The 12,204-nt window shown below is 33.5% G+C and overlaps 1 protein-coding gene and 1 long non-coding RNA gene across 2 annotated transcripts; one reads left to right on the forward strand and one right to left on the reverse strand.

The window, feature by feature from the left end:
• The first annotated feature begins 930 nt into the window (after positions 1–930).
• Positions 931–1,638, forward strand: LOC116016709. Its single transcript, XR_004097779.1, has 2 exons — positions 931–1,193; positions 1,397–1,638. It is a non-coding gene; the product is annotated as an uncharacterized LOC116016709 (long non-coding RNA).
• A 1,511-nt stretch (positions 1,639–3,149) lies between these two features.
• LOC116016698 (probable LRR receptor-like serine/threonine-protein kinase At3g47570) lies at positions 3,150–8,106 on the reverse strand. Its single transcript, XM_031257074.1, has 2 exons — positions 6,064–8,106; positions 3,150–3,486 (listed from the first exon to the last, which is right to left on the reverse strand). Exons 1-2 carry the CDS (start codon positions 7,604–7,606, stop codon positions 3,479–3,481), a joined length of 1,551 nt encoding a protein of 516 aa, XP_031112934.1. The 5' UTR covers positions 7,607–8,106; the 3' UTR covers positions 3,150–3,478.
• Between the last annotated feature and the right edge of the window lie 4,098 nt (positions 8,107–12,204).

Consider the following 12,204-nt stretch of genomic DNA (forward strand, 5'->3'; position numbering starts at 1 on the left):
GCACGGACGAAAATACTAGTTATTTATATACAGAATATACATTATTTGATAATATGATCTGCACAAGTATAGATCATGGTCCACATAATAATGATTTCAACCAAACACTTCCTCCAGCGGTCCCTCGCAAAGGCGAACTCTTAAAAGAGATGAGTAAGTGTCTCTTCGTCCTCTGTACAACATGGACAGCTCCCATCATGGGTCATGTTTCTCTTCCTTCATTCCGCGTTAGATTCAGTTTTAATGGTAGATTAAGGGTGTCTTTGATTGAATGTAACTCCTTGACGGCATTGCCAATGCTCATTCAATTCTATCTCTGGGTAACTCCATGGAACAAGCTATTCCGATCTTAAAAATTGATACAAGGCATTCTATTATCTGGTTTTGAAGTACAAGGCTTCTAGGAGTTGCATTAGCTTCTTCGTTGAATAGCTTTGGATCCACAATATCAATGACTTGCTCAGGCATGCTCATTCTAACATAGTTATGAAGAGTTAAGCCATTATTGAAGATATCACTAGTAGGACTTTTACGGGTAAATATAAAATATCTGTAGCAAATGGATTCCATACCTATACATATCACCAAATGTTGACAAATCACTTCCCATCCCATACTCTGAAAAAATTCAAATTCAATCATTAGTAGTTTTCACCAAAATTTATATATATATATATATATATATATATATATATATATATATATATATATATATCTAAAAAACATAATAAGTCTCAATGATGGTTATATCCCTGATTTTTTGTCCGTTTTTTAAATGTTTATCTTCTTGTACATTATGTTCTTAATGTTGTACACTATATTTTTATGGACAAGAATGTCCAGCATATTCTGTTACTGTTAAAGTTGACTAAATAACTGTTAAAGTATACATACATTTTAGGCCACTCATTTTCCTTCCATATTTCCGCTATTTCTTATTTACCTAGGATCTTCAATTCCCTATTTCCCCGACCTAATTCTTCCGCTTTTCCTTCTATATTTCCCCTAATCTTCCGCTTTTCCTTCCCTTATTTCCCCTAATCTGCAATCCACAATGTTTTCCTCCGCAGATTCCTCCATCATTCATCTGTTGCTTCATATGAGGATTTACACGCTCAACAGCGGGAAGAAGAGCTGCAATCAACAGCATTCAATGATTACGAACATGAATTGCGCTCAATATTTAAGTCGAGGTAAATTCCTTAATATTTTTGTTAATTTTGTATAATTATATGTTGGTTGGTCGATTTAGAGTGGGTTTGATTCTGAACTTGTACTAAAAAGCAATGGGAAAATTAAAGGGAATCAATGGATTTTCTAATTTTAAAATTTAAACTGAAATTTAGTAACGCATTTATATTTATGTGTGTGTATGAACTTGGCGAGCGAGAAATAGAGCGTGATATTGCATCCGGGACTGCGGCCGATATCACCGAGAACCACGACTGCCGCCCTACCTCTCCGCCTCGTCTTCGTCTGATTAGTATGTTTAATTTTGTTAATTTAGGATAATTGAGGAGATGGTTAAGTTAATGTTTAAAACATATATAAACAGATTTTATTTAGTAGTGTATTTGGTATACCGTGATTGCTAAATTAATGTTATTCCTTTTTGAATTTGTATTTTGTTTTGATTTATCTCTTTTTTTCTTTATTTAATTTTGGAATGTTGCTTGATGTTAGGAGGTATTTTGCTATATAACCACTTCATGTACAGTAACTCACTAGAGAATAATTGTGAAATTTTATTTATTTTCTTCTCTAAAATTTACTCTGTTACTCTACCTACCTCTTCAAGTCCACCTTCAGGTTTTTACTTATCTTCTTTTTATATTCCCGTTGTCAAAGAATAATTGCTTTGTGTTCTGCTTAGCATATATAACTGAATGTGTTGTGTGTAGATTAATATACAACTGAATGTGTTGTGTGTATATATATATTTGTTCTTATGGTTTTTGAGCTTAGCATAGCACATTAGACTTGATAGGATGACACACACACAACTCTCAATTCTCTACCTTGTATTGTTGTCTCATTTGTCATTCTGTACAATGCTACAATAGTGGTTTGCTTTAATATGATGTTTTCAATAGGGCTGCATTTGCATGGGTATATTTTATGGCAACGTAAACCCTCTTTAATATGATGTTTTGAATAGGGTGGCATTCACTGTGTATGATTGGTAGCAATGTCAATCCTAAAATCACATGAATAGAAGATTGGTGATAATATAAATAAATAAACAAGCAAGAACATGGAACTTGCATATTATGGGGCATTCCCAGTATATCTGTACGTGCTTGCCTTTTCTTTCACCTTAAGCTCTTCATTTTGCTGATTCTGCTCTGCCTGTCTTTTGGCTCCTTCCAAAATGTTTACTATCCTCTCAACCTCATTGCGGTAATGTGCCAGAGCTTTTGCCCTTCTGGTATCCAAGTCAGCCTGTAGTTTTCATTTACCATGTTCTTAGTTATCAAAATACAAAGGTTCAACTGATCTGCTGATTTAGATTGAAATCAGAAAACCAAACCTCGGTTTCCTCTAAATGGCGTTTGGCTTTTTTTGTCTTTTTAGTCTCCCATTCATCAATTGTGTTTCTCTGTTTGTGTAAAGATTTGATAGAAGGGATTTTGAGAGGGTTAGAGAGGAGACAAATGACTACTAATTTGGTGGTATTTGGTGTGAATTCAGCCATATCTCCCACACACTGAATATTGATACTTTTTCATATATAAGAGAGTTTGAACTCATGAGTCCTGACCTTTTTTAAGGACAAGGGTGCACAGACACTACACCAACCAAGCTGGTTAAAAACTAAATAGAAAATATGAGTTTATAATGTAATTGATTTATATTTTGTTTTGATGTTAGAACCTTGCAGGAATCTCAACTCCACCACCATGTGGGCATTGTAGATTTACTTTTATTTGGTTTTTTTTTTTTTTGTACTTTGATATTATTTCACATCGGCTCTACAAAAGATTAGGAGTAGTACTTAACTAGGTCAAATTTTTACACGCTCGTAAACTAGCTTTTATAGTGGAACTAAGAGTTTGATTTGAGTGAAAGCTATCCACCTATCTGGTTATCATTTTACTCTAATTAAACTCTTAATTGGTATCTACTACTGCAACGCGTTGGGAGTTAAAGCCAAGCCATTGTCGGACCCATATTTCACTTCCTATAAATTTCCAGATTGTTGAGATGCAATTTGCATGCTGTAAAATGGAAAAATAAAAAGAAATTGCTCCCTGTACCAGAATGCACCTCAGAATCAGTTTCTTGGATTATGAGTCTGTACACTTTTCTTGGAATTTTATCGTCATTTTCTGTTTCCTTTAATCTGTTTTCCTTGCATTCTCTAGCAAAATCCCATGGCATTTCCATCGCCTTGCATTATGGTGAAAGGCAGAAGCCGGTAAAATACCAAGTCCAGCTCTAGGTAATTAGTGGATTGATCGGTAAAAGGCCAAGGCTATCATCTCCCTATAAAAAACATGACCGGTATAAAGAAATATTAGTTTATTGATAAATATTTTATCAAAACATAAATTATAACAATTCTGTGACCTTTTTTTTTCCAGTCCATATACACATACAAACACAAATCTCACACACTCACACACAAAATTACATCTAGAAGTAATGGTGAGTAATTTTCTAAATAACCTTCATGTATCATCCACACACACACACAATTAGTAGTCATTTGGTGTAAAGATTTGATAGAAGGGATTTTGAGAGAGCTCAATTATATGCTAATGAGAAATGGGAGAGTGGTTACAAATGGTCACCTTATCCACTTTCCATTTCTCCCCTAACTTTAAAAAAAATAAAAATAATAAAATGCTAAGCTTTCTACAGATTAGCTAAGCTTTCTACCGACCCGCCCTTTCTCATCACAGAAAAATGGCTGAAGCTGTGATGAGCTTCACGATTATTTTCGACCAAAAAAAAAAAAAAAAAGAAGGCAGCTTCACGATTATCAAATCAAGGATTTATAGCCCCTCTCTTCATTGTCCATTAAAACTTCCTAAACCAGTAAGTTTTCTGGTGATTTTTCTATTATCCCTATTATTATTAGTATTATTTTTTTAATCTTTATTTTCCTTTATGATATTCCAGCTCAGGCAATGCTTAAATTTTGCTTTTAGCCCTTGCAGTAGGTACCAATTCCATGAATCCAAGTTACACCCATCTCAATTATTAGCCTAATATTATTTTCTATCAATTACTTGTAGCTTATAATAATAATAATAATAATAATAACATGAATAATTATATTTTTAATATTTTTAATAATTATAGTTTTAATAATAATAATAATAATAACATGAAAGCTCACTTTGCATATATATACTACATTGTCATAACATATATATATTTTTAATATTTTTTCAGCAATGGAATCTCACCTTCTAATCCCCCGAATTACAACAAAGAAAAAACAATGGAGTTTTAAAGTTTGTGTTATTGAAAAGTTGAACACAAGAGAGTCAAAGAGCAAACCTAGAACCTTGTACAAGCCTATAACATTACAAAAATACTCACATTTCTCCACATAAAGTTTGTGTTATTATAAAGTTTGTGTTATTTTTTAATCGCCATGAAAGATCACATTTCTTCACTGCCTGTTCAAAGCACAGGTAAATAAATTCCATCTTAAACTCCTTCTCAGTTTCATAAACGAATTATTTCAATTCCTGTTGCAATTAGTTTATTTATTGTATTTTTAACTATCTATAAGTCAGGACTTCAAAAATACTTATTTCACCATGATACTCGAATCAGTTGAATTGTATCTGCTTAAATTTTTCCATTATTCTTTCTGTTAATCTGAATGTTCTCCATGGAATTAATTGGTAGCAATATCCTTTTTTTTTTTTCTATTGTGTTAAATCAAATACTATTTCTATTCTTTCCACTAATTCTTGATGTTGAATGCAAATATTTGGTTTTTTTTGGTACAATTAGAAAAATAATGATTCTAAGTATATTTGGTAAAGTGGAATGCAAGTAAGGCAAGAATAATGTAATTTTAGAAATGAATCGATATTATTTCATTAAATATGTTAAGTAGTTAATTTGATTAAATATAACACCAATTTATTATTCTTTCAAAAATAACCATTCCATGTAATATACAAAAAAAAAAAAAAAAAAAGGCAGTGAAATAAGTATACCAATCAACACATTCTTAATGTAATTCTCTTCATATTTTCATATCATAGACATCTACTTTCCTCACTTCATGTTTGGTTGCGTTAATGTAAAGCATCATCAATCACATCTTGTTACTCTCAGGTACATAATCTAGTTTCTTGTACCCATGTATTTAGAATATTGTACAATTTACAATTAATAGTAGCCTAAATAAGTTTTATAATATATATATACAATATATTATATATAAGTCAAAAATGTAACCAAAGTATCGCAAAAGCAATCTTCTGCACTAAATAAGTTTTATAATATATTATATATAAGTCAAAAATGTAACCAAAGTATCGCAAAAGCTATCTTCTGCAGTAAATAAGTTATATAATATATATATACAATATATTATATATATGTCAATAAGGCTCAATCCCTGATATTTCAAATCTGAAATCCCTAGCTAATTACCAGTCACTAATTACCCAGCACCTCAATTACCTTCTATGATAATATTAATATATCATAACCAGATTGACAAGGCCATAACCTTCGACGTCAACAATTAAATTGAATTTGTTGTGTTAATTTAAAATACATACACAACAAATATTTGGCACGAATATCTATGAAACATCGACAACTAAAAAAAAAAAAAAGAAAACGCATTATATCTATTTCAAAATAATTTATTAAATGAGTTGAAAGATTGGGCACAAGTCTTCGCGCAAAGCGCGTAGGAAAAACTAGTATATATATATATATATATATATATATATATATATATATATACTCTAAAAGTTTTTATGTTAAACGAGAATTGATTCTCTCTTAAAAGTTTCAAGTTGTGGATATCTAAACCTCTCTCGGATAGATGATTAACTAAATTCAGAAAGGAGAATAGTCTACCTGGATGTGCATATCCAATAGTCCCTTTAATTCCTATAGATGAACTCTCTTGGTTAGATGAAGATGCAAGGGTAACTTCCGTGAGAAGAAACTTTGCTAATCCAAAATCAGCCACGTGAACCACTAAGTCTCCATCCAACAAAATATTGCTTGGCTTCAAATCACAATGTACTAAACTTGTCTCCAATTGATTATGAAGATAATCAAGTGCATTTGCCACATCAATTGCGATATTTATCCTCTGTACCAAATTCAAACACTTTGAATCATTATTGTCTCCTATGTCTTTTGAGTGATTGTGCAACCAATTGTCCAGACTACCATTGATCATATACTCATAAACGATGGCGAAGAAGTCATTACCCTCATGGTCGATGCTACAACAAGTGGTCAAAACTTTTACCAAGTTTCGGTGCCTAATTTGCCTCAATGCTTCACATTCTGCCAAAAAGCTCTTGGATGCTCCTCTCACTTGAAGCTTGAACACTTGAATTGCCACTATTCCCAAACTACCATCAAGAATGCCTTGGTAAACAGTGCTGAATTTTCCAAATCCAATTATGCTGGATTTAGAAAAATCATTAGTTGCCTTCTGGATACTCCAATATGACAACTTAGGCATTAACTCTATTGTTGCATCCAACGTTAAAGGCTGCTTGTTCTTCTGCTCGTAAATGAACACAATGAGAGCCACAATTATCAGCAGAATCAAAGTCCCACTTGAAATAAAAATTGCCAGCTTTTGAATATGGGACAGATGTTGTCTTTCCCCTTCTCTTGGGGATGTTGGGAATCCAAATTGTGGAATACCTCCACAAAGGTTGTTACCAACCACCTCAACTTCAGTCTTGTGTTTAAAAATCCCTTCAGTAGGTATCTCACCTTCCAAATGGTTAAATGATAAATTCAATCGCTTCAAGTACTGAAATTTACCTAGAAATTCTGGTATTTTTCCTGTGAGGTTATTACAAGATAGATCTAAAACTTCTAGGCTTTTTAGAGAACTGAGAGAAGGAGGGATAAATCCATGGAAAAGATTATGATTGATGTTGAGTTCAATCAAGCTACTCAGTGCACCAATGGTACTTGGAAGTGTGCCTAAGAACATGTTGTTTGAGAGGTTTAGTGTCACCAAATTTTTGAACCCACCAATCTCTACAGGAAGAGGACCTGTAAAGTGATTGTGAGAGAGGTCTAAATACACAAGTGATGTGAAGATATCTTTGGGAAAATTTCCTTGGAGTTTGTTTTGGGAAAGATCTAATTCTAACAAATACTTAAGACTTATCGATATAGTACCTTGTAACTCATTGAATCTGGGCAAAACACCCCCAAAATTGCAGTTAGAAAGAAGCAGGAACTCTAGTGTAGCAGTACTATTGAGAAGAGAAGACATGAAATCCAAATCATTGGATTTTCCATTACCAAGTGGATTTTTATCAAGTGAAAGAAGTTTTAGCCTAAGTCCACTAAATGACGGTACCCCTCCATAGAAATCATTTTGACGAACATCAAAATAGTATAGTGCTGTGGCATTTGACATTGAGATAGGAAGTCGCCCTCTTAATAGATTAAAACCAATATGAAATTACTCTAGATTTGGAAGGGTAGAGCCTAAATTTGAAGGAAGATATCCTTCAAGTTTATTTTGTTTTACATCAGAAGTTACCAATAATGACAGATTGAAAATGGATATGGGGATGGTAGAAGTAAGGTAGTTGTTGAATAAAGCAATAAAATAAAGTTTCTGCAGGCATCCAAAAGAAGTAGGAATTTTTCCCTTGAAATTATTTTCACCAAAAGAAAGTATCTTAAGTGATGAAAAATTGCCTATGTAAGCAGGTATCTCTCCCATCAAGTGGTTTGTGTCAACCGAAAGGTACTTAAGTTTGGACAGTGATCGAAACTCCAAAGGAAATGTACCCCTTAGATTATTGTCTCCCAAATAAAAATTTGTTAGACTAACACAATGTGAAAGGTTTTTAGGAATTTCACCTGAAAATACATTACTATCGAGAATCAACACTCTTAATCTTGTAAGTCTACCCATCTCTTTAGGAATTATACCTGCTAGAGTGTTGTTGTCAAGCCACAGATCTCTAAGAAAACTCAAGTTCCCAATTGCAGGGGACAAAGAGCCTTGAAGGTTGCTCCAGTTCAAATGGATTGCTACAACTCGTTGGTGTTTGCGACCACAAGTTATTCCAACCCAATTACAGAAATGGGTAGACTAATTCCATGATTGAAGAGAATCTCCTATGATGTTGGCTTTGAATGAAAGCAATGCTCTGTGATCAGAAACATTTCCGGGAAGGGAGAAGGAAGCTTTGCTGAGGAAGGCAGATATGGCATAAAAACAAAAGAGGGAGGAGCTCATTATGTGGAGAAGATATAAACTTTATTATACTGAGTGCACTGGGACTGGATGGAAAGATCAGAGTATATATAGAGCTCAAGAATACAAAGCTAATGTAAAGTGAATACGTATAATAATATATTCTTTATAAATAATAATAATAAATATTATTATTCTTTTTGAAGAAAAATACACTTGTGGGAGTTGTGGGTATTTTGTTAAGTGGCGAATATTAGGCAGCGTTTGATTTAGTATAATTAGATAAAATTTATATATTTAAAAAAAATTAATTAAAAATATAATTCCATTAAACGGAGTTAGTTTTTGAAAAGTTAAACGGAGTTAGTTAAATTTAAAAATAATAACAAATTATAAAATAAGTGAAGATAGAAGATTTATATTGATCCATGAATAATAAATGATAGTTACAAAAATATGAAAGATTGAGTGACAAAAATCTTATTCTCAAAAGGTTGAATCCTCATTCCCAAGAGCCTCACGATTCAGTCCGACAGAGCAACACAAAGACTGCGGGCGAGTGACAAAAAAAAAATCTTTTTTTTTGAGTACTACTGACTCGGTTACAATGTAGTATCTGTTTCAATCTACTGAAGCACAAAGAGTCAGCATCGCTTCCACTGAGGCTCGAACCTACCCCCTCCAACATAGGGTGCAACCAAATGCCACTACCGGATGCCACTAGACCACAAGGTCATTGGCGACAAAAAAAAATAAAAAAAAATCTTTGATTAACCAAAAATTGTACAAAAAGTTATATATCAAATGTACCTCATTGGAGTAGCTCGATCAAGTGGTTGTCCAATAAACATTTAGTGTCCATTTAGAAACTTGAAAAATATTTTTCATAAATTGATTTCAATAAAATGACTCACTTCTGAAAAATATTTTAATTTCTAAAAATGAGCATATTATTTGTTATAAAATAATAATAATAATAATAATAATAATAATAATAATAAGAGGTGGTGGTTGTAATAGTAATCTGAAAATGAGCTTGATAAAAAAGAGAGAGAGAGAGAGAGAGAGAGAGAGAGAGAGAGAGAGAGAGAGAGAGAGAGAGGGAAAGAGAGAAAAATAAAGAATTCATCAAATGTCTTTTAACTAAAAATTAGAAGACATTTTTTGTCAAATTGAGACTTTTTTCCTTGATCAAAATAAATATTTTCTTTAACTTTATGTTTTATTATTATCCAAAAAAACTATTAGTCTTGCTTTTCGCGGTTAGGTGAGGTTTGAATCCCACAAAGAACCTAAGGTGTTATTGAGAACTTTGACCAATTAGTGATGGATGTTATATTATGAAAAAATTGAAAATTTTGGGTTATTACAATAAAAAATCTTATCGACAGAAGGGTCAAATAGGCCTATGTATTACAACAGATTGTTCATCTAGCACCATAAACTACAATATGGCCCATTTAGACCCTCAAACTTATTATTTTGGAGCAAGCAAACCCTCTAACCAATTTGTGATGACCTGTAATTGCGGGTATTACAGGTCATCTAGAGTTCTGGCGAATATATGACCAAATTCCCGCAACTATAGTCACAATATCAACGACCGGTGATCGTTGACTGTCGCTGTCGCCGGTCGCATTCTACCAAAGATGGCTAGTCGCCTTCTCTGGTCGTGCAAAAGGCGACCAACTTGGTCGCCATCTCTGGCAGTGGAGAAGGCCAAGGTGACCAACTGGTCGCCATCTCCAATCGCCGGAGATAGCGACCAGCCTTCTTCGGCTGAACGCGGCCAGCGACAACGACAATCAACAGTTGCCGATCGTTGATATTATGACTTTAGTTGCCGGAATTTGGTTAGATGTTCGCCGGAGTTGACCGGAACTCTAGATGACTTGTAATACCTGCAATTACAGGTCACAAATTGGTTAAAGGGTTTGCTTGTTCCAAAATAATAAGTTTGAAGGTCTAGATGGACCATATTATAGTTCATGGTGCTGGATGAACAATTAGTTGTAGTCCATAGGCCTACTTCACCCTTCTGCCAATCTTATCAAATACTGAATCAATTAACTTAGTAAAAGGCAGCGTGGCGTGGGGTACTATGTTAGAGAAACTGGAGCACACTTATTACTTCATTATTTTTAATGAAAATTTTACAAAACCTTTTTCATATAATACTTCTTTCTGGTCAATGGACCTCAAATTCGTCCATTAGGACGTACAAACCATGCTTGACGTGCCAACGTCTTTCATGGGAAAACCTATTTAATGGGCAACTTCTAACTAGCTAGGTTCATTTATTTCTTTTGTGATAATTTACTAAATAAAGTCACAAAGTGAAATTTATCTAATACAAACATTCGAAAAGTGATTATAAATTTTTATTTTTATTCAAGAATTATAAGTATTAAAGTGTACTCTATTTTTAAGCCTGGATAACTAACTATAAATCTCCAAATAAATATAAAGTATAAACTGTAAATAAAAGAAGAAAAGGAAAATGGCTCATATAAATAAATTTCAATACGATTTGAAGTCAGTGGACCTCATACAAAATTATTTGAATAAGACATGAAGTCAATAGCACATTAATTAAGTCAATGGACCTCAAATTCGTCTATTAGGGCAAACCGTGGTTGACGTGCCAAGTGCCAACAACGTATTTAATGGGGCAACCTCTAACCAAACTCAAAGGGGCACTTCCTCCAGCAGTCCCTCGCAAAAGGCGAACTCTTAGGGGTGTTTGGTTGGATGGATAAATTGTTTCATGAAAATTTTTATTTTTAAGTGTGGAGGAAAATAGTGTTTTATGTTGTTTGGTTAGATGATAAATATTTTTCATGGGAATTCTACTTCCTAAAAGTGAAGGAAAATAAAATTCTAGCAAAAGATTGGTATTTTGATTTCCAAAGGATTTGGAAAGAAAGTATAACACAATTGGACTATTTTATCCTCATCAAAGTCTATTAATTACACATGTATATAATTTTTTTTGAAAATCAAAGTAACTTCATTAAATCAAACCGAAACCAAATCAGAAATACAACTGGGAGGGATAGAGTCCCACACAACTAGGACAGGGGAAGAACTAACCGCCCGTGCAAACACATGAGCCACATGATTCGCTGACCTCTTGACATGCCAGACAACAGCTTCTCCAATGTCTCTAACAACCGACTGACATTGCTTAACAAGTAAACCAACGTATGAAAAATCAACAGAACAAGAATTAAAATTGGAACATAAATTAAGACAATCTTACTTAACTATAATGCTCGTCATGGAGCGGTTCTTGATCCAGGTTAATGCCTCTTTTACTGTCATCGACTCAGCTATATAGGGATCCCGTCATCTCGAGCACACATCATACGCCTAGCACAAGCAGCAATAAACTTACCCTCATGGTCTCTTACCACCGCCCAAAACCCACGGCGTCGTCCAGCATAGCTACGTCAACATTACACTTGAAGTGCTGATGATGTATAATGATGAGTGAAAATATGGGTGTGAATTGTCGCTCCGCTGAGGATTGGGGCTATGACACGTAATTGTATGAATTAAGAGTACTAGGCACTAGAGTATGTGAATCAACTAGAATCCAAGCAACTAATAACTGAATGATGAAAATTGAAAGAAATAAATTTGCTAATGAATTAACTGTATGATAAGGGAATGGGTCAGATTAGGGGAATTGTAATCTTGATGTTCTAACAATCTCAGAATTAGGGAAAGAATAATTAACCTAGGGATTTATGGGCAATGCACATAAGAATTCAATTCAGCTACTTTTGTAATCAATAAACAGA

The sequence above is a fragment of the Ipomoea triloba genome, chromosome 1, assembly GCF_003576645.1.
Source record: "Ipomoea triloba cultivar NCNSP0323 chromosome 1, ASM357664v1".
Lineage (NCBI taxonomy): Eukaryota > Viridiplantae > Streptophyta > Magnoliopsida > Solanales > Convolvulaceae > Ipomoea > Ipomoea triloba.

Bases quoted from the DNA above. Each gene is read 5' to 3' on its own strand.
- LOC116016698 (XM_031257074.1), bottom strand. From the start codon at position 7,606: ATGTCAAATGCCACAGCACTATACTATTTTGATGTTCGTCAAAATGAT.